We start from the raw sequence: 22,469 nt of genomic DNA on the forward strand, positions 1-22,469 counted from the left end.
TGCAGCTCCAGCTGCACAGCACTCCATGTGCCCAGGTGCTCTGTGCTCCACGTGCCACAGCAGCACAGCTTTGCTCTGCCCTGCTGCCCAATCCCTGCCAGCCCAGCCCAGCCTGACCCCTCCTGCAGCCAGCTCAGCCAGCACAGCAGCACTGCACATCCTTCCTCATCCCAGCACTGCCAGCCCAGCCCAGCCTGACCCCTCCTGCAGCCAGCTCAGCCAGCACAGCAGCACTGCACATCCTTCCTCATCCCAGCACTGCCAGCCCAGCCCAGCCTGACCCCTCCTGCAGCCAGGCTCAGCCCAGCACAGCAGCACTGCACATCCTTCCCCTTCCCAGCACTGCCAGAGACACCTGGATCGGCAAACTGAGGAAAACTCAGCTTGGATGTAACTGTAGCATGGAATGCCAGCATGGTTTGGGTTGGAGGGACCTTAAATCCCATTTCATCCCACCCCTGCCATGGCAGGGACCCCTCCCACTGTCCCAGCTGCTCCTGCCCCAATGTCCAGCCTGGAACTGAACATTCCAGGGATCCAGGGGCAGCCACAGCTGTGCCAGCCCTGCCCACCCTGCCAGGAACAATTCCTGCCCAAGATCCCACCCAGCCCTGCCCTCTGGCACTGGGAGCCATTCCCTGGGTCCTGCCCCTTCATCCCTGTGTCTGTCCCTCCATCCCTGTGTCCTGTCCCTCCATCCCCTGTGTCTGTCCCTCCATTCCCTGTGTCTGTCCCTCCATTCCCTGTGTCTGTCCCTCCATTCCCTGTGTCCTGGCACCCCAGAGCAGGGGGCTCCAGCCCTGGGAGCATCTCCATTTTCTCCCCTTCATTGTAGCTGTTTTTTCCTGGTATCTAATCCCAACCAACCCTCCTGCAGTCCCAGACCTTCCCCCCTTGTTCACCCATTTCACCTTCCTTCCAACACACAGCCCAGGCTGGGCTGCAAACCCAGCAGGACATCAAGTCCTGCAGTGGAGCAGAACAATCAGTCTTGATAAAACTGTGCCTGTTCTCCCTCCTTTCCCCAAAACACCACAATGAGAAAGGTAGAGAAGTCTGTTTTTTCTGGTGTATGTGGCTTTTCCTGCAGCCCCTGCAGGTGCAGGGTGTGCTCAGGTCTGCCTGGTGCTGGGAGCAGAAGAGGCTGTGCCAGCCCTGCCCGGGCCAGGAACAAACCCAGAGGGATTTAAATCACAATGAACTGCCCAGGGACAAATCCAGAGGGATATAAATCACAATGAACTGCCCAGGGACAACCTGAGTTTAAATCACAATGAACTGCAAAGGAACAACCTGAGTTTAAATCACAATAGACTGCAAAGGAACAACCTGAGTTTAAATCACAATTAACTGCACAGGAATAACCTGAGTTTAATCACAATGAACTGCCCAGAACAACCTGAGTTTAAATCACAATGAACTGCAAAGGAACAACCTGAGTTTAATCACAGTGAACTGCACAGGAACAACCTGAGTTTAATCACAGTGAACTGCCCAGAACAACCTGAGTTTAATCACATGAACTGCCCAGAACAACCTGAGTTTAATCACAGTGAACTGCACAGGAACAACCTGAGTTTAATCACATGAACTGCACAGGAACAACCTGAGTTTAAGCACATGAACTGCACAGGAACAACCTGAGTTTAATCACAGTGAACTGCCCAGGACAAGGCAGGGAGGGCCAGGACACAGGGACAGTGGGAGGTGTCCCTGCCATGGCAGGGGTGGCACTGGAGGGGATTTAAGTCCCCCCCACCCAATCCAGTCTGGGATTTCCCATTTCACTGGAGTTGTGCTGCTTTGTGCCAGACCAGCCCCTGGAGCACAGGAACAGGAGCCCAAAGGGACAGACACAGGAGTCGCCTCAGCTCAGGTTTGAACTGCCCTTGGATTAATTACAGAGCTGCAGTGGTCAGACCTGTTTGCTGCAGGAAAAGGCAGGGCTGGAATGTGGCAGCAGGAACCAGAGCTGGAGGGAGGCAGAGGCTGCAGGTCCTCAGGGAACTGGCCATGGGCCCTGCCACGAGCCACACACACAGCCCTGGCCATGCTGTGACCCAGCATTTAGAGCCTGCAGGGGGGCTGGGGCAGCCCAGGCTGCTTTTGTTCAACTTTTACACCTGAGGTGAACAGAGCTTGGAGAGAGGAGACAAACCCTGCAAACCCTGTGCAGCACATGCACTGGCAGCAGCTCAGAGCCCCCAGAGCCCCCAGAGCCCAGCTCCCCTCCAGAGCCACCCCTCTGCAGCTTAAAAGGTCACTGAGCCCTTGCCAAAGCTGCCAGGGGCTGGTGGCTCCTGAAAGGTGTTGTGCAACCCCTTCCTGAAGGAATTGGCCTGGATAAACAACCTCTCCCTGTGACTGGAGACAAAGCCACTCAGGTGACCAGAAACCAGCAAGTTTTACCTTCTGGAAAGGGATAAATCTCTCCTCCAGCTGCAGTTTAAAGTGCATTTCCTGTTCTCCCACACCCTGTACATACCATGTATATTATATATATATGTATTTGGTGTGTATATATATATATATATATATATATATTCCATAGAACCATGGAATGGCTGGGGTGGGAGGGTCCCTACAGCTCAGCCCATTCCCTGCTGTGAGCAGGGACACCTTTCTCTGCCCCAGGCTGCTCCAAGCCCAGCCTGGAAAGCTCCCAGGCATGGAAAGGAGGAGTGTGACAGCCTGGGTCAGGAGCAGCCCGACTGCCACGGCTGCCTGCACACTTTGATCTGAGAGCAGGGCAGAACAGAACAGCTCCAGCCTGGAACACATTCATCACTCACTGCCAGCCAGGACAAGCCATTCACTGCCATTTACAGCCCATTTCCAGCAGGCAGAACCCTGGAACAATTCCACCCCCAGCACAGCAGCCAGCTCGGCTCCAGCAGCCCTGGCCAAAAACTTCAGGTTTAACAGGCAATAAATGAAACTGTGCCTGGACAAAAAGAGGCTTTTCAATAACTGAGCAAAAGTGGCTGGGAGGGAAAAAAAAAGCCCTGGGGAGAAGGACTTGGGGGTGCTGGGGTGGGAGAGGCAGCCACGAGCACAGGAGCCCAAAATTCCCGTGGGGATCCCCCAGCACGGGGGATGCACAGAGAGGGGGGATTGCACCCCCTGCACCCAAAGCCAGAGGAGACAAAAGCACCTTTAACAGGGAGCAGACAGAGCCAGAGGGGAGGGTGCAGAGGGAGCACCTGGAGACACATCAGAGAGCCTGATAAGGCATCAAAGGAGCCCAGGGCCTCACAGCAGGCACCCTAAACTGCTCCTCACCCAGCCTGCTGCTCCTGCCCCCTCAGACATGGGCAAATCCCAGCTGGGGCACCTGCACAGCCTCAGCACACACAGGGGAGCCCAGGGAAGGCCAGGACACCAGGACAGAGCTGCAGGACACCAGCACAGAGCTGCAGGACACAGTGACAGAGCCCCAGGACACAGTGACAGAGCTGCAGGACACCAGGACAGAGCCCCAGGACACAGTGACAGAGCTGCAGGACACCAGGACAGAGCTGCAGGACACAGTGACAGAGCCCCAGGACACAGTGACAGAGCTGCAGGACACCAGGACAGAGCTGCAGGACACCAGCACAGAGCTGCAGGACACAGTGACAGAGCTGCAGGACACCAGCACAGAGCTCCAGGACACCAGGACAGAGCTGCAGGACACCAGGACAGAGCTGCAGGACACAGTGACAGAGCTGCAGGACACCAGCACAGAGCTGCAGGACACCAGGACAGAGCTGCAGGACACCAGCACAGAGCTGCAGGACACCAGGACAGAGCTGCAGGACACCAGGACAGAGCTGCAGGACACCAGCACAGAGCTGCAGGACACAGTGACAGAGCTGCAGGACACCAGCACAGAGCTCCAGGACACCAGGACAGAGCTGCAGGACACCAGGACAGAGCTGCAGGACACAGTGACAGAGTCCCAGGACAGAGTGACAGAGCTGCAGGACACCAGGACAGAGCTGCAGGACACCAGGACAGAGCCCCAGGACACAGTGACAGCTCCAGGACACCAGGACAGAGCCCCAGGACACCAGGACAGAGCCCCAGGACACAGTGACAGCTCCAGGACACCAGGACAGATGAAATACCAGCCCTGGAGAAGGGAATACCAGCCCAGGGGATGGGGCCAGTATGGGGCCAAAAGACAGTATTTCTCCAGACAGCATGTCTGGAGGCTTTCCAAAATTTATTTGGAGTGTTGAAAGAATTTAAGTTAAACAATACAACAGAAATGAAAATCATTCTGCAATACAGAATTCATACTCTTAATACAATGGTTTTGAAATTAAATACAGAAACTAAATTTGAGATTTAAAAGTTGATCTTATAAAGAAATACTTTGTTTTTTGGCCCAGGATGCTCCCAGAGGAGCAGAGCAGCCTGTCCCTGCAGGGGAGCAGTGCAGGGCAGTGGGTACTCACAGAGGGGGGGCCCGAAGAGCACCGTGTCCAGGGCCTTGAGCTGCAGCTTCTGCCGGTGGCTGCGGTCGGTCATCTTCAGCACCGAGCCCATCAGGGTGGCATTGTTCACTGCCAGCCTGCACAGGGACACACAGCTCTGGGCACCTGGGGCACACAGCAGCACAAACCCCTGTGGGGGAGCGTGGGGGGCTCTGGGGCACTGCAGCTGCATTTTTAGGGCTGGGGGAGAGGAGGAAAAGCCAGGCCTAATTCATGAACCTGACAGCATGAGGGACTGATTTCCCATCAAAACCCAGCTTCTGGTGTCCTACCCATCACCAGTAACTATTCTTTAACCAAATCTCCATTGGCTTCACATGCCCATAAAGCACAGGTCTCCCTGGGAAGGAATGTGGACACACATTGTGCTGCCCCCAAAAACTCCCCATTTTACCCCAGTTCATCCCTCCTTCCTGGTCCCTTGAAAAGCCCCTTTTTCACCAACAGGAACCTTTATCCAAAAAAGCTGCACTGAGGTTTTTCAAACTTGTTACAAGTTTAGGCTGATTCCCAGCCAGTGTTTCTCCTACATGGAATCCCAGACTGGTTTGGGCTGGGAGGAACCTCAAATCCCCCCCAGTGCCACCCCAGCCATGGCAGGGACACCTCCCACTGTCCCCAGTGTCCAGCCTGGCCTTGGGCACTGCCAGGGATCCAGGGGCAGCCACAGCTGTGCCAGCCCTGCCCACCCTGCAGGGAACAGCTCCTGCCCTATATGGAACCCAAATTTCTGCTCTTGTCACTCCCAGCTGGAGCAGAGCAGGAACCAGGCTGGGCAGTGCCAAGGAACTTCAGGGGATGAGAGGAGCTGACTCCTGCCAGGCCCTGGCACTGTGCCTGCACACATCCCATGGGGACACTGCACTGACCTGGGCATGGCACTGACCTGGGCTTTGGGCATGGCACTGGGCACTGATCTGGGCACTGGGCACTGAGTACTGGGCATGGCTCTGGGCACTGACCTGGGAATGGCACTGACCTGGGCATGGCACCTGGCATGGCACTGGGCACTGGGCATGGCTCTGGGCACTGACCTGGGCACTGCAGTGGGCACTGGGTATGGCACTGGGCTCTGGGCACTGACCTGAGCATGGCACTGGGCACTGTACTGGGCACTGGGCATGGCACTGGGCACTGGGCACTGCACTGGGCTCTGGGCACTGACCTGGGCATGGCACTGGGCACTGCACTGGGCACTGGGCACTGACCTGGGCATGGCACTGGGCACTGTACTGGGCACTGGGCACTGGGCACTGCACTGGGCACTGGGCACTGACCTGGGCATGGCACTGGGCACTGTCCTGGGCACTGGGCATGGCACTGGGCACTGGGCACTGCACTGGGCACTGGGCACTGACCTGGGCATGGCACTGGGCACTGTACTGGGCACTGGGCACTGGGCACTGCACTGGGCACTGGGCACTGACCTGGGCATGGCACTGGGCACTGTCCTGGGCACTGGGCATGGCACTGGGCACTGGGCACTGCACTGGGCTCTGGGCACTGACCTGGGCATGGCACTGGGCACTGTCCTGGGCACTGGGCATGGCACTGGGCACTGGGCACTGCACTGGGCTCTGGGCACTGACCTGGGCATGGCACTGGGCACTGTACTGGGCACTGGGCATGGCACTGGGCACTGGGCACTTCTCTGGGCACTGACCTGGGCACTGGGCACTGGGCACTGACCTGGGCATGGCACTGGGCACTGACCTGGGCACTGGGCACTGACCTGGGCATGGCACTGGGCACTGCTCTGGGCACTGGGCACTGACCTGGGCATGGCGTGGCCGCTCAGCTGCAGTTTCCGGAAGGTCTCCTCGTACTGGGGCAGCTCCACGTAGGAGATGAGCCACTGCACCACCTCATCCACAGTCCAGTTGTACACTGGGGACAGAAACAGCCACAGCTCACTCTGGGCACAGGGACTCACAGCCCTGCCTGTGCCACCCTGCCCTGGGGACACCTCCCACTGTCCCCAGTGTCCAGCCTGGCCTGGGGCACTGCCAGGGATCCAGGGGCAGCCACAGCTGTGCCAGCCCTGCCCACCCTGCCAGGAACAATTCCTGCCCAGATCCCAGCCTGCCCTGGCACAGGCAGCCCTGCAGGATCCCATTCTCCCCCACTGGGATTATCCTCCCCAGACCCCAGAGCTGCTGAGGTTCTGCTGCACCTGAGCCCCACAGACCCCACAGGCTGTGGGAAGAGGAGCTTTCCCCATGGCAGCACACCTTTCCAGGTGTGTTCCCCGTGCTCCCAGCTCCAGAAATCAAAACATGCAATGGGGCCATCAGATAGAGCAGCAGGGCCCTGCCAGGGCCAACACCCAAAGCCTGGCACGCCACAGCTGGCACCACCTGCATTGCCATCAGCCAGGTGACCCTGCTGCCCCCACACTCCCAACAGGGAATGTTCCTCACCACAAGCCCTGAATTCTGAGGGCAGCTCCAAAAGCCTCAGCCCCTGCCCCAGATCCATGGACTGGTGCCCAGAGCAGCCCCTGGATCCCTGGCAGTGCCCAAGGCCAGGCTGGACACTGGGATTTGGGACAGTGGGAGCTGTCCCTGCCATGGCAGGGGTGGCACTGGGTGGGGTTTAAGGTCCCTCCCAACCCAAACCAGGCTGGGATTCTGGGATTCCCTCTGAGCTTTGAGGAAGAATAGCACTTAATGAATGATGCTGGAAAAAACCGACGGGAAGCAGCTTGAGAAAGGATCAGTGGGAGGAGGTGGAGCAGGTGCTGCAGCCCAGGTGAACCAGGTGAACTTTGTCTCTTCACCTCCTCCCCTGGGCAGCCCTGCATTATTTTTGGAGCTGTCATGCAGCTCCAGAGCCATACATGAGGAAACCTCAGCAAGCCTTTGCCACCTTGTTGTGCTGTGCTTAGAGCAGTGCTCCTGAGGCAAAGACAATCCCAGAAAGCCAGAAGGGTTTGGGAGCTCAGAGCCCCTCCAGTGCCACCCTGCCATGGCAGGGACACCCCAGTGTCCAGCCTGGCCTGGGGCACAGCAGAGGTTTTACTGGACTGAGGGGGCTTTGCTGCACTTGAATTTTAATTTATCATCTCTGTCCCTGCTGTGCTGCAATGCCAACACTGACAGGGACCAGCAGCACCAGGAACATCTTCCCAAGCTGCAGGGAGCAGGGGGGGAGGGACAGGAGGGGGAGATGGGGGACATGGGGGAGATGGGGAGATGGGGGATGATGAGGGGGGAGATGGGGAGATGGGGGATGATGAGGGGGGAGATGGGGAGATGGGGGAGATGGGGAGATGGGGGAGATGGGGGAAAGGGGGGAGAGGGGGGAGATGGGGGAGATGGGGGAGATGGGGAGATGGAGATGGGGAGATGAGGGAGATGGGGGAAAGGGGGGAGAGGGGGAGATGGGGGAGATGGAGATAAGGAGATGGGGGAGATGGGGAGCTGATGAAGTGAGAAAGGTGAGGGAGATGAGGGAGCTGGAGCTCAGAGAAATGAGATGACAGAGATGAGGGATCTGGGAGAGATGAGTGAGCTCAGAGATGGAGCTCAGAGCTCATTGGGCTGATGAAGCTGAGGGAGCTGATGGAGCTGATGAAGATGAGGTAACTGAATGTGGTTGATGAAGCTGATGGAGCAGAGCAGAGCCCAGTGCTGAACAAGGACAACAAGGCTCCAGAGGAAGGTGCCATCCCCAGGGAGGCTGGCACGTGACAGTGACAAAGCCACCAGCCTGCCCTGGCAGCAGGGAGCTCCTGCAGCTGCTGGGCACTGTCCCCACGCTGGGGCACAGCTGTGGGGTGGCACAGACAAGGCCACCAGCCTGCCCTGGCAGCTCCTGCAGCTGCTGGGCACTGTCCCCACGCTGGGGCACAGCTGTGGGGTGGCACAGACAAAGCCACCAGCCTGCCCTGGCAGCAGGGAGCTCCTGCAGCTGCTGGGCACTGTCCCCACGCTGGGGCACAGCTGTGGGGTGGCACAGACAAAGCCACCAGCCTGCCCTGGCAGCTCCTGCAGCTGCTGGGCACTGTCCCCACACCAGGGCACAGCTGTGGGGTGGCACAAGCAGGGTGCCAGTGATGGAAGGAGAGGCCCTGCACGGTGACACCACCATGAGGGCACATGCCCAGCCATGGGCACTGCCAGCCCTGGCTGCCCCCACTGCCACACCCAGGGCTGCTCATGCTGGGAGGAGTCCCTGGAACCCAGCTGGGGCCTGCACCAGCACCAGGATGAGCAGGAGCCTGCCCTGCCTCCCCCCAGGCTGCTCTGGCACCACTGCCAGGCTTTGGCTCAGCCAGGGCATCACCCAGCACCTCAGAGGGCAGCACAGCCTTTCTCTCTGTGAGAATCAGGGCAGAAATGTCTGTTCCCTTCCATATGTGCCCAGGAACAGCAGCAGTGCAAGGGAGGAAAAGCAGTGGCTTGAGAGCAGCTGCAGGAGGCCCAGTGGGATGGCAGAGCCCTTCACTGCTGCTTCCCTCACCCACAGCACAGAGCAGCCTTTCCTACAAACCTGATCCCACTCCCATGGCTTCAGTCTCCAAAATCTGGCTTTGCATTTCCCTGGAAGTGTTCCCAGGCTGGGCACTGGGGCTGGAGCAGCCTGGGGCAGTGGGAGGTGGGTGGGATTTAGAGTCCCTCCCATCCCAAACTCTGTGATTCCATGACACCAGACTTCAGAAAGCAGTCTGATTTTATCAGCCAAGATGATGAAAGGGAAAACAGGAGCAGGAAGTAAATCCCTGGGACAGCCCCTGTGGCACAGCAGCTCTGCCAGGCAGGGCCAGAGCCAGGGCAGCTCAGAAACTGAGGGTCTGGTGAGCATCAGGGGATGTTCTCCATCCCATAATGACAGAACCCTGCAGGCAGAGCCAGCTGTCAACAGCTGCCATGGGATAAGTGCTTCTCCCACTCCTGGGGGACTCAGAGCCAGGAATCACAGGGAAAATCCCCCTGAGCCCAGGGAGCCCAAGCAGCCCCAGCACTGCCAGGGCCACCAGTGTGTCCCCAAGTGCCACACAGGGCTGTGAACCCCCTGGCTGTGACTCCTGTCCTGTCCTGGGGAACTGTGCCACCCCCAGGAGATGGGGACAACAATGTTCACCACATCCCACCCAGTTCCCTGGGGGAGAGTCTGGTCTGGGACACACAGCTCTGAATCATCCCCCAGTATCACAGACTGCTCTGGCTTGGAGGGACCTTAAACCCCATTTAATCCCACCCTGCCATGGGGACACCTCCCACTGTCCCAGTGTCCAACTGGAACTGAACATCCCAGGGATCCAGGGGCAGCCACAGCTGCTCTGGGAATCCATCCCAGCCCCTCCCAGGGAACAGTTCCTAATTCCCAATATCCCATCAAACCCTACTCTGCAGCCATTCCCTGTGTCCTGTCCCTCCCTGCCTTGTCCCCAGCCCCTCCCCAGCTCTCCTGGATCCCCCCACCCACAGGAATTCAAGGGTTAATACAGAAAAGTCAAACAGACAGGACACAAATGAGAAAGTGAAATTTCTGTGGCAGATGAACTGATCAGAACACAAATATCCAGAGTTTCAAGGGATGCATGCAGACAGAACTCCTCTTTTAGCAATGAGGAGCACTGACAAAAATGGATTAATAATTTCTGTGGAATTCTGTGTGAAAGCACTGGGGAAGCACTTGCCAATTCTAAAAGTTTGTTCCAAGATTCCCAGGGCTCAGGAAGTTTCTCACCAGAGGCTGAGCTCCCACCCCTCCCTGGGTGCTGGGATGAATACCAGCATTTTGGAACAGCTAAAAGTCATTTCTGCATGGACTGTACTTATGACACTTCCTGCATTTTATTCTCCCTTCTTTTCCTTTTTTTCCCACTGTGAAGGAACTATCCAGGCTCAGAAAGTTTCTCCTGAGGAAATCACAAGCTGCAGGGAAGCTCCCAAGCAGCTCTATGGAATATTCAGGATGTTCTCAGCCATTAAACCCCACCTGAAGCTGGGTGTTGGAAGGAGAATCTGGGGCTGGGCAGCACTTGGTTTGATTTAACTCCCATTTCTAGGGCACAAAAACCAAATTTGATGCATTGCTGGCCCCTGAGAGCTGGGAACCCTGAGGGAATCCTGGGAACCCACACCCCAAAAAGGGGAAAAGCAGCACATCCCTCTGGGAGCTGCACACTCTGCCCCACACATCTCAACCCCAAACTCCTGGGAAAGGGTTTCTTGGCTTTTGGCCCCTTTTTTTTCACCTTCAGATGTTTTCCAGGCCTTCCAGAGATCCTCCACACTGATGAGCTTGTCTTCTCCATGGAAAGTGCTGTGCTTGACTGCTGGGTCATGGTAATTCAAGTCTTCCCTCAAGAACTAGGAGAGGAATTAACAGCAGGGTTAGGCTTTGGTTCATCTTTTAGGGAGATGAGGAGCTTTAAAAAAAATTTAATAGTAATAATTTTGATGGAAAAGTCATAATAAATCTGAAAAAAATAAAAATAATAAATATAATGGATATATTAGATATATAAGATACACACATCTATCTTTTATACAGATATAAGTATATCCCTGCAGTACCCCTGAATATTTCTGTTCCTGGGAAGACCAGCCAGGAAATATTCAGTAAGTAAATAAGTGAAATATCTTAAATTTGAATACAGAGAAGGGATAATTAATCAGAACCTTGGGTCTTGGGATTCCAGAGTTTTCTTTGAATTACAGCATCACCAATAATTCACCTAAGTGGCACAATGGAAGCAGCTCGATGTCAGAGGAGTAAGAACCCAAAAATTAATCCTGGATTTGGTCTGCACCCTCAAATCCAAGCTGGAAGAAATGCCACAGGCAGGAGAAAATGGGAGAATTGGTGAAAATGAGTGGCACCAGCAGGCAGAAAACATGGAAAATGGGAGAATTTGGGAAAATGTGTGGTTCCAGCAGACGTGGGAGAATTGGTTAAAATGTTTGATTCCAGCAGGCAGAGCACATGGAAAATGGAAGAACTGGTTAAAATGTGTGGTTTTAGCAGGCAAAAAACATGGAAAAATTGAAGAATTAGTTGAAATGTGTGGTTCCAGCAGGCAGAGCAGATGGAAAATGGAAGAATTTGGGAAAATGTGTGATTCCAGCAGGCAGAACACGTGGAAAATGGGAGAATTGGTTAAAATGAGTGGTTGTAGCAGGTGGAACACATGGAAGATCAGAACTGGTGAAAATGAGTGTTTTAGCAGGCAGAAATGATGGAAAATGGGAGAATTTGGGAAACTGAGAGGTTCCTGCCTGGCAGAAATGATGGGGAATGGGAGAACTGGTGAAAATGTGTGATTCCAGCAGGCAGAATGAAGGAGCACGGGGGATTTGGTGACAAGCTGTGGCTCCAGCAGGGCCGTGGCCACCCCTGGCCGGGGGCGCCGCGGGCGACGTGGCAATGGCAGTGATGGCACCCATGTCACCAGTGTCACCCATGGCAGTGATGGCACTGGTGGCACTGATGGCACTGGTGGCACCAGTGTCACCCATGGCAGTGATGGCACTGGTGGCACTGGTGGCACCCATGGCAGTGATGGCACTGATGGCACCCATGTCACCAGTGTCACCCATGGCAGTGATGGCACTGATGTCACCCATGGCAGTGATGGCACTGATGGCACTGGTGGCACTGATGGCACTAACGTCAGTGATGGTACTGATGTCACCCATGTCACCCATGTCACCCATGTCACCCATGTCACCAGTGTCACCCGTGCCACCAATGTCACCTGTGTCACCAGTGTCACCCATGTCTCTGATGTCACCCATGTCACAGGTGTTACCCATGTCACCCATGCCACCCATGCCACCCGTGTCACCCGTGCCACTCGTGCCACCAATGTCACCCGTGTCACCAGTGTCACCCATGTCACCAATGTCACCAATGTCACCGGTGTCACCCATGTCACCTGTGTCACCCGTGTCACCAGTGTCACCAGCCCCAGCCCCAGCCCCGCCCCAGCTGCTGCTCTGTAAATTTAGCTCAGGAGCACAGAAGGAAAAGTGATCCCTGAGCCTGCCCTGGGCTCACAGCAACAGCCAGAGCAGAGGGAGGGACAGGGCTGGGCTGGGCACGGCCCCCCAGGAGCAGGGGCTTCAGGGGGGTTTTGGGGGGATTTTGGGGGGATTTGGGGGGGATTTTGGAGGTGATTTTGGAGGTGATTTTGAAGGGATTTTCGGGTGATTTTGGGGAGATTTTCAGGTGATTTTGGGGAGATTTTCAGGTGATTTTGAGATGATTTTTGGGGGGATTTTGGATGTGATTTTGAGATGATTTTTGGGGGGATTTTGGAGTGATTTTGGGGGGATTTTAGAGGTGATTTTGGAGGGATTTTGGAAGTTATTTTGGAGGGATTTTGGGGGGATTTTGGAGATGATTTTGGGGGCATTTTGGAGGTGATTTTAGAGGTGGATGCAGGATGGAGCTGCAGGAGTTGGGCTGGGGCATGGCTCCATAAATGAGCAGGGGTGATTTTGGGGGGGGTTTTGGGGTGATTTTGTGGGGATTTTGGGGGGATTTTGTGGGGGTTTTGGGGTAATTTTGGGGTAATTTTATGGGGATTTTAGGGGGATTTTAGAGGTGGATGCAGGATGGAGCTGCAGAAGTTGGGCTGAGCCCACCAAAGCCCAGAGAGACCTTAAAGCACATTTTCCACCAGTTTCTTCTGGGGAAAATGTCAAAATAATGAAATCCCAGACTGGTTTGGGCTGGGAAGGACCTGAAAGTCCATTCAGTGCCACCCCTGCCATGGCAGAGTCACCTCTTCTATCCCAGATATCCCAAACCCCAGGCACAAGAACCACTGGGCAGTACTGACCTACTTGCAAACCACCAAAAACCCTTCCAAGGGTTAAAGACTCCATGGGGACACCCCCAGCTCTGAGCCCTGCACAGAGGGTGCACCAGACCAAGGTCCCAGAGGAACCCTTTCCAAAATCCCATCCAGCCAGGCTGTGAGGCCACCAGGGCTGAAGGAAACTGAGGCAATCCCACAGAGAAACCAAAGTCAAACCAGCCAAAAGCACCAGGACCAGACCCACTGCCCCAAAGCCCAGGATGAGCTGGGGTCAGACTGGGAACTCTCAGCCTGGCAATGCTGAGCTCCAGCCCTGGGACACAGAGAGCAGGAGCTGGAGCTGGAGCTGCTGAGAGAGCCCAGGGCAGGAGCTGGAGCTGCTGAGAGAGCCCAGAGCAGGAGCTGGAGCTGCTGAGAGAGCCCAGAGCAGGAGCTGGAGCTGCTGAGAGAGCCCAGAGCAGGAGCTGGAGCTGCTGAGAGAGCCCAGAGCAGGCAGGGAGCTGCTGAGAGAGCCCAGAGCAGGAGCTGGAGCTGCTGAGAGAGCCCAGGGCAGGCAGGGAGCTGCTGAGAGAGCCCAGGGCAGGAGCTGGAGCTGCTGAGAGAGCCCAGGGCAGGCAGGGAGCTGCTGAGAGAGCCCAGAGCAGGAGCTGGAGCTGCTGAGAGAGCCCAGAGCAGGAGCTGGAGCTGCTGAGAGAGCCCAGGGCAGGCAGGGAGCTGCTGAGAGAGCCCAGGGCAGGAGCTGGAGCTGCTGGAGAGCCCAGGGCAGGAGCTGGAGCTGCTGAGAGAGCCCAGGGCAGGCAGGGAGCTGCTGGAAAGCTCTGAGCCAGCCTGGGAGAGCTGGGGGTGACACCTGGGCAGGAGAAGCTGCAGGGAGAGCTCAGAGCCCCTGGCAGGGCCTGGAGAGGGGCTGGGGACAAACCTGCTGGCTGAAACCACACTCAAAAAGAAGCAGATCCACAAAACAAGATTTTTCTGGGGGGATTTTGCTCCATAGAATCACAGAATCTCCTGAGTTGGAAGGGACCCAAAAGGGTCATCAAGTCCCAGTCCTGGCTCTGCACAGCCCCAACCATCCCAATGAGAGCATTGCCCAAACTCTCCTTGAACTCTGGTTTGTGGTTTATTTTTTTAAATCTGCAGCTGCTGAAGTGATTTCTGAAGCCTCCCCATGCCTGCCACAGGCCTGGCCCTGTGCCACCCTCCTGCTCCCACTGCTCTGTGAGCTTCCAGGGGCACCAAACCCAGCCTGAGGGGCTGGCAGGGCAGCAGAGCAGCAGCACCACCCTGGTTTCCTGAGGAGAGCAGGCTGGCAGCACCCCAGAGCCTGGCAGCAGGAACCCAAACAGCAGAGCTGCCTGGCTGAGAGCAAGGGGACAGGAATAGAGCCCTAATTAGAAGATTTCCCCATGAGGGACAGTTCTTTCCCTTCAATCAAGGCCACTGATGTCATCTGAAACTTCATTGAAAATTCACTTCCCAGCAGGAAAACTGCAAGGATGATTTATGGACAGGGTGAAGCTGTGGGACAAAACTCCACCCAGAATTTATTTAAAAATATCATTGTCTGTGTGTCCCCTCCTGCCCAGGCAGGGGTTTCAGTCCAAATAAAATACTCACATCACTACCTCGAAGGGTAGGGGCCAAAATAACAAATGAAAACACAAAGTTCTCAGGCAAGCAGGAAAATGGCCATCCCTGGAAGGCTCCAGCCCAGGCTGGACCAGGCCTGGACAAGCTGGGATAATGGAAGGTGTCTCTGCCATGGCACAGTGGCACTGGATGAGGTTTCAAGTCCCTCCCAGCCCAGACCATGCAGGAAGCACAGAGCTCCCTAAAAGGTTTCAATCTGAGCCTCCTGCATTCTTCCCAATAATCCCCCAGCAGCTGTCCCCCCACAGCCAGCTAAACCTGACTGCAGGGTCCATGGGGGGACTGGGATAACCTTGACAGGGAGAAAGGCCCAGCAGGAGCTGGCTCAGAGAGGGAAATGCTTGCAATTCCTCAATCAGAGGCCCCAGAGCCCATTGACAGGTGAGCTCAATGCAACTTCAATAAAAGCTTAGCAGAGATGAAGCACCTGTGGAATCCCACTGAGGCTGGAAAAGACTTCCAAAACCACTGAGTCCAGCTGTAAATGCAAAACCCAGGTGCCTCTGGGCTGGGAGAGTGGGCTGGGAGCAGCCTTGGACAGGGAGCTGGGGGAGCTCCACAGCCCTGGGACTGAAATCCCTGTGCCCTGGGCTGGGGCACAGGAAAGGGATTGGGATTCTGCCCCTCTGAGGCTTTCCCAGGAGGAATTTTCCCAGTATTCAACATGAGCCTCCCCTGGTTTAATCAAGGCCATTCCCTCTCCTCCTTTCCCTGTTCCCCTCCTGGCAGGGAGTTCTGCAGAGCCACAAGGTCCCCCCTGAGCCTCCTTTTCTCCAGCCTGAGCCCTTTCCCAGCTCCCTCAGGAATTCTCCAGCCCTTCCCAGCTCCCTCAGGAATTCTCCAGCCTTTCCCAGCTCCCTCAGGAATTCTTCAGCCTTTCCCAGCTCCCCAGCCCCTGCTGCTGCCCCAGCCCCTTCCCAGCCCTGCTGCCCCCCTAAAAGCAGAGCAGAGGTGCTGGGAGCAGGAGCTGCCAGGGCCCAGCTCAGAGGGGTCTGAGGGGTGGCTCTGAGAGCACCAGTGATTCTGGGGCCTCTCAGAAAACCCATTCATTCCTCCCACCCTGGCAGTGTGTCTGTGCCAAGGCTCTGAGCTCACACTCAGCAGTGCTTTGTACCAGGGGGAAAGACTTGCTCAGAGACATAAAAGTTCTGCCCAAGCCTAAGGACACGAGGCTGGCTGCTAATGGAATGGCAGGGAGCAGCACACGTGGGCTCAACTGGGCTGAACTGGGCTGAACTGGGCTGCCCCAGGCTGAACTGGCTGCCCCAGGCTGAACTGGGGCTGCCCCAGGCTGAACTGGGCTGAACTGGGCTGCCCCAGGCTGAACTGGCTGCCCCAGGCTGCCCCAGTCCTGGCAGAGGCTGAGCTCAGTGCTCAGTGCTCCAGGGATACAGCTCATGTGCTGGAGGAAATGCAGCTGGAAGCTTTTCAATTGCTCTCATTACTCACCCAGGTGGGACTGAGGACAGGAACAGCCCTGCAAGCTGGGAACAGCTGCTGGCACAGGGGCTGTGCTGTGTCCCTGGGACTGCCACCCTCCAGAGGGACACTGTGGTGGCTGTGGCTGCCAGAGCAGCTGTGGCTGCCCCTGGATCCCTGGCAGTGCCCAAGGCCAGGCTGGACACTGGGCTGGAGCAGTGGGAGGTGTCCCTGCCATGGCAGGTGGGATTTAAGGTCTCTTCCAGCCCAAACCAGCCTGGGGCTCTGTGACCTGGGACTGCAGAGCTACCTGTGAGTGCCAGCAGTCCCTGCACCCACGGGCTCCCTCCCAGCTCCCAGCACTCTGACTTTGCTGTTCAGCTGCCAGTTCCCCCTGGAAGACAGAATTCCTCACCTCCAAGAGCAGCCACCACAACTGAGGCACCACCACAAACAAAGAGCTTTCCCTCTCCCAGCAGACTCTCATTTCCACGGGTGCTTGTGGAAACAAACAACAACTTCCTTTCACTTCAATCCTTTATCAGCTAAAGTGTCCAAGGCTGACACAACAAAAAGCTGCTCCTTTTTTTGCAGTGAGCACACACAGACTGAAACCCTTTCAGCTGGCTGCTGGAAGAATGCAGTAAATATAAAATGGTTTGGGCTGGGAGGGACATTAAAGCTCATTTAATGATGGCCAGGGACATCTTTCAGTACCCCAGGTTGCTGCAAGCCTCCCCCAGCCTGGCCTTGGACACTTCCAGGATGCAGGGGCACCACAGCTGCTCTGGGCAATGAAGTGACCACAAGCCCCAGCAGGGAGGGGAAGCCCAAGCAGCACTGGAGCGTGTCAGGGGGGCTCGTGGCTCCCTCTGTGAGGAGGGAGATTCCCCCAGCCCCCAGGACAGCCCCGCCCCAGCCCCAGCCCCAGCTCAGCCCAGCCCAGCCCCTAGGACAGCCCAGCCCAGCCCCAGCCCCAGCCCAGCCCCCAGGACAGCTCAGCCCAGCCCAGCCCCAGCTCAGCCCAGCCCAGCCCAGCCCCTAGGACAGCCCAGCCCAGCCCAGCCCAGCCTCAGTCCCAGTCCCAGCCCAGCCCCTAGGACAGCCCAGCCCAGCCCCCAGTCCCAGCCCAGCTCCCAGTCCCAGCCCAGCCCCAGCCCAGCCCCAGCCCCAGCCCAGCCCAGCCCAGCCTCAGTCCCAGTCCCAGCCCAGCCCCAGCCCCAGCCCAGTCCCAGCCCCAGCCCAGCCCAGCCCAGCCCAGCCCAGCCCAGCCCAGCCCAGCCCCACCTCGTCGCTCTCCTCCACGTCCACGTTGCCGTTGGCGTCGTCGTCCATCTGCTTGTGGATGCTGCGCACGGCCTCGAAGCTCAGCTGCTCGTCCTCGTCCTGGCACAGCGCCTGGTCGATGCGGCAGAACTCTGCGGGGACAGGGCGTGTCAGGGGGCAGGGACAGCAGGGGGCAGGGACACACGGGGCACAGGGACACACAGGGGGCAGCAGAGCCATGTCAGGGACACAGGGACACACAGGGGGCACAGGGACAGCAGGGACACAGGGACACAGGGACACACAGGGGGCACAGAGCCATGTCAGGGGCACAGGGACACACAGGGGGCACAGGGACAGCAGGGGGAACAGGAACACCCAGGGAACAGCAGGGACACCCAGGGGCACAGGGACACCCAGGGGGCACAGGAACACCCAGGGAACAGCAGGGACACCCAGGGGGCATCAGGGACATCAAGGGCACAGGGACACACAGGGCACAGGGACACCCAGGGGGCAGCAGGGACCATCAGAGAACAGCACAGACCCCAGGGAACAGCACAGACCCCCTCTGTGTGTCACTGGGAGCCACAGTGGGCTGTGGCAGCAGCACAGCCCAGGGCAGGACAGGGCAGGGCTGCTCCTCTCACCCCCATCCCTCCCCATCTCCACCAGGCCAGCTCCTCCAGCAGGTTCAGGTTCTGGTTCTGGTTCCTGCCCCAGTTCCCCCAACAGGTTCTGGTTCAGGTTCTGGTTCTGGTTCTGGTCCCTGCCCCAGTTCCCCCAGCAGGTTCTGGTTCAGGTTCAGGTTCTGGTTCTGGTTCCTGCCCCAGTTCCCCCAGCAGGTTCAGGTTCAGGTTCTGGTTCTGGTCCCTGCCCCAGTTCCCCCGGCAGGTTCAGATTCAGGTTCAGGTTCAGGTTCAGGTTCAGGTTCAGGTTCAGGTTCTGGTCCCTGCCCCAGCCCCAGCCTGTCCCCCCTGGATCTGCTGCTGCTGGCACTGTGCAGCTGGGGTGTGAGGGGAGGAAGAGCTGTGTTTATAGAACTCGTTTACAGAACACCCTTCCCTCCTTCCTGGCTGCACAACGGCTCTTCTGGCAGCTTTTCACCTCTTTTCTACTTCCCCAGACCAACAGGTTCTGCTGAGTGCAGAGTCCCTGAGCCAGCCCCTGCACGGCACTGCCAGGTGTGACAATGGGCAATCCTGGGGGACCTGGGCAGGCTGCAGAGCTGGGGGTGCTCACCTGGACAAGAGACATGGGAGAGACCTGCCAGGGCCTAAAGGAGAGCTGGAGAGGGGCTGGGGACAGGGGATGGGGACAGGACACTGGGAATGGAGGGGACAGGACACAGGGAATGGGGACAGGGAATGGAGGGACAGGACATAGGGAATGGAGGGACAGACACAGGGAATGGAGGGACAGGACACAGGGAATGGAGGGACAGACACAGGGAATGGAGGGACAGGACACAGGGAATGGAGGGACAGACACAGGGAATGGAGGGACAGACACAGGGAATGGAGGGACAGACACAGGGATGGAGGGACAGACACAGGGAATGGAGGGACAGACACAGGGAATGGAGGGACAGGACACAGGGAATGGAGGGACAGACACAGGGAATGGAGGGACAGACACAGGGAATGGAGGGACAGGACCCAGGGAAGGGACAGGACCCAGGGAATGGAGGGACAGGACCCAGGGAACGGCTCCCACTGACAAGGTGCCTGCACAGGGATGAACCCTCCTGCAGGGCAGGGCTGTCCTGCTGCCTCCCAAAGCCCAGGAAGTTTATTCCATGCCATGACACATTCCAGATGTGTCCCTGTGGCCAGGGCAGCCCAGCAGCGCTGTGGACTGGTGACCAGTGAGGGAACTGGGAACGTTCCCAGGGCTCCCCAGGAGCCCCAGGGACCTGCAGTAACACCGAGGCTGATCTGCAGAGGGCCGGGACTCGCTCCCTGCCCCGCAGGAGCTTTCCCTCGGCTCAGGGCTCTGGGTGGGCCTTCCTCCCAGCTCCTCCCGAGGCAGCAGCAGGGACACGAGCAGCGACACGAGATGCTCTGGTGTTTATGCTGCCCTTGGACCCGGCTCCAGAAGGAAAAATGAAGCCAGGCTAAAGATATTTCCCAAAACATTACATGGTTATCTTGTTCCGAGCCTGTGCTTGTTGTTGCAGGGGAGAACGTGGCAACGCTGTAGCAAAGTTTGGATTATAGGAAGGGAAGGTCGTGTTATCGTAAAAGTGGGTTTATTCCGATTAACCCCCTCCTGACCACGGAGCTCCTGAGCCCTGGCTCACGTCTGTCCAAGGGGTTCAACCAGGAGAGAGACCTGAAGGGATGAAGGATCTGGGGAGTGGAGGATTGAGGGGATCCCGCCCAGAGCTCTGCCATCCCAAGGACAACCCCTGGGGTTTCCAGCTCTGGTGCCCGGAATGGAGATTGAGAGCAGCAGCAATAAACCTGGTTTCAATAAAGGGTTTCAACCAACACCATCAACAGCAATCAAAGCAAAGCCAGGCAGGAATGTGGGGCTTTCATCAAGACCACAAAGAGCCTGAATATGGAGCACAAGTGATTGGATCAGCAGACAGCCCTGAACCTACACCAGAATTCCCAATATTTCAGGATGGGCTATTCATTCCCCTCCCTGTTATCTCCCTTCCTCTCGGGTTATCTCCCCGGGCTGCAGCTGCACGAATACCCAAATGAAGGAACGAACAAGCACCGGGCACTTTGCATAACACTGGTGGAAGATTAAACCTAAAGATCACAGCACAGAACCATCCTTAGGGGGGAAGGGACCTTAAAGCTGCTCCACACCTTCCACTGTCCCGACCCTGTCCGAGCAGGGATCTGCAACCAGGCTGTTCCAGCACACCTTCAGCCAACAAAAGCCTCAAAATGAGTGTGAAACTGGCTTTGTTTAAGTTAACTTCCCCTCTCCAGAACGCCCAGCGCGATTTTTGCACCAGGAGCTTCCCCAAGAGTCACTTTCTGCCTGGTCCTCAGCAGGGCTGGGACTCCTGCAGTCCTGAAAAACAACTCCTGGAGTCCTGAAAAACAACTTCTGGAGTTCTGAGGAACAATTCCTGGAGTCTGAGGAACAACTGGAATCTGAGGAACAACTCCTCGAGTCTAAGGAACAACTCCCGGAGCCCTGAGGAATTACACCATCACCATCACCTCCACTCCCTCCGGGAACTCCTGGCTGCATATCGCTGTCCTGCGGCTCCGGGCCTGCTCTTTGTTTTTATCTTTATCTTTACCTCCCCACTATCAGCTCGCTGGCTGCATCTGCCCGCGGTGCAGAACAAAAGAGTCCCTTGTTCTTCCCCAGGAGTGCCCTTGATGGGCCATTAACCTGGGCACGTCAACAAGGGCTGGGCTCCCATTCCTCCTGCCCATCCCTCCTGGGCTCCATCCCTCCTGCTGGTCTCACATCCCTCCTGCTGGATTTCCCTTCCTCCCTCCTGCTCATCCCTCCTGGGCTCCCATCCCTCCTGCTGAATTCCCATCCCTCCTGCCAAGCTTCCATCCCTCCTGCCTTATCCCATCCCTCATCCCGGGGCCCTGCTGTCCCCACCAAGAGCACTGAGCAGCTTCTGCTCGGGGTCCTGCAGCGATGCCACCACCCAGATCAGCACAGAGCACCCAGAGATCAGCACAGAGCACCCAGATCAGCACAGAGCACCCAGAGATCAGCACAGAGCACCCAGAGATCAGCACAGGACACCCAGAGATCAGCACAGGGCACCCAGAGATCAGCACAGAGCACCCAGAGATCAGCACAGAGCACCCAGAGATCAGCACTGAGCACCCAGAGATCAGCACAGGGCACCCAGAGATCAGCACAGGACACCCAGAGATCAGCACAGAGCACCCAGATCAGCACAGAGCACCCAGAGATCAGCACAGAGCACCCAGATCAGCACAGAGCACCCAGAGATCAGCACAGAGCACCCAGAGATCAGCACAGGGCACCCAGATCAGCACAGGACACCCAGATCAGCACAGAGCACCCAGATCAGCACAGGACACCCAGAGATCAGCACAGGGCACCCAGATCAGCACAGAGCACCCAGATCAGCACAGGGCACCCAGAGATCAGCACAGGACACCCAGAGATCAGCACAGGGCACCCAGAGATCAGCACAGGGCACCCAGAGATCAGCACAGAGCACCCAGATCAGCACAGAGCACCCAGAGATCAGCACAGGACACCCAGAGATCAGCACAGAGCACCCAGATCAGCACAGAGCACCCAGAGATCAGCACAGGGCACCCAGATCAGCACGACACCCAGATCAGCACAGAGCACCCACAGATCAGCACAGAGCACCCAGAGATCAGCACAGAGCACCCAGAGATCAGCACAGAGCACCCAGAGATCAGCACAGAGCACCCACAGATCAGCACAGAGCACCCAGATCAGCACAGAGCACCCAGAGATCAGCACAGGGCACCCAGATCAGCACAGAGCACCCAGACATCAGCACAGGGCACCCACAGATCAGCACAGAGCACCCAGAGATCAGCACAGAGCACCCAGAGATCAGCACAGGACACCCAGATCAGCACAGGGCACCCAGAGATCAGCACAGGGCACTGACCCTGAGTGCTGAAGCACAGCTGGAATTTCACTGAGCCTCCATTTGGACACCAACGAGCCCAGCTGTTCCCAGCACTGCCAAGGCCACCCCTGACCATGTCCCCAAGTGCCACATGTACAGGGTTGTGAAATCCCTGCAGGGGTGTGACTCCAGCACTGCCAGGGCTGGAGAACACTTTCCATTAAGGAATTCTCCCCAGTGTCCAACCTGAACCCCGCTGGGGCCACGTGCAGCCGCTCTCACCTCCCAGGAAAGGCAGTTT

The 22,469-nt window shown here is 57.2% G+C and overlaps 1 protein-coding gene across 3 annotated transcripts in view; it reads right to left on the reverse strand.

The window, feature by feature from the left end:
* Positions 1-17,751, reverse strand: part of STIM1 (stromal interaction molecule 1) — a 50,580-nt gene extending 32,829 nt beyond the window's left edge. Inside the window, exons 1-4 of one of the 3 annotated variants that reach the window (XM_056488881.1) lie at positions 17,614-17,751; positions 10,687-10,801; positions 6,257-6,368; positions 4,443-4,558 (exon numbers count right to left, since the gene is read on the reverse strand). In XM_056488881.1, the coding sequence (XP_056344856.1) occupies positions 4,443-4,558; positions 6,257-6,368; positions 10,687-10,801; positions 17,614-17,661 (391 nt within the window). In that variant the 5' untranslated portion in view covers positions 17,662-17,751. The remainder of the gene's footprint in view (positions 1-4,442; positions 4,559-6,256; positions 6,369-10,686; positions 10,802-17,613) is intronic. The other 2 variants (XM_056488872.1, XM_056488864.1) reach the window with 2 other exon arrangements.
* Between the last annotated feature and the right edge of the window lie 4,718 nt (positions 17,752-22,469).

Source organism: Oenanthe melanoleuca, chromosome 1, assembly GCF_029582105.1.
Source record: "Oenanthe melanoleuca isolate GR-GAL-2019-014 chromosome 1, OMel1.0, whole genome shotgun sequence".
Lineage (NCBI taxonomy): Eukaryota > Metazoa > Chordata > Aves > Passeriformes > Muscicapidae > Oenanthe > Oenanthe melanoleuca.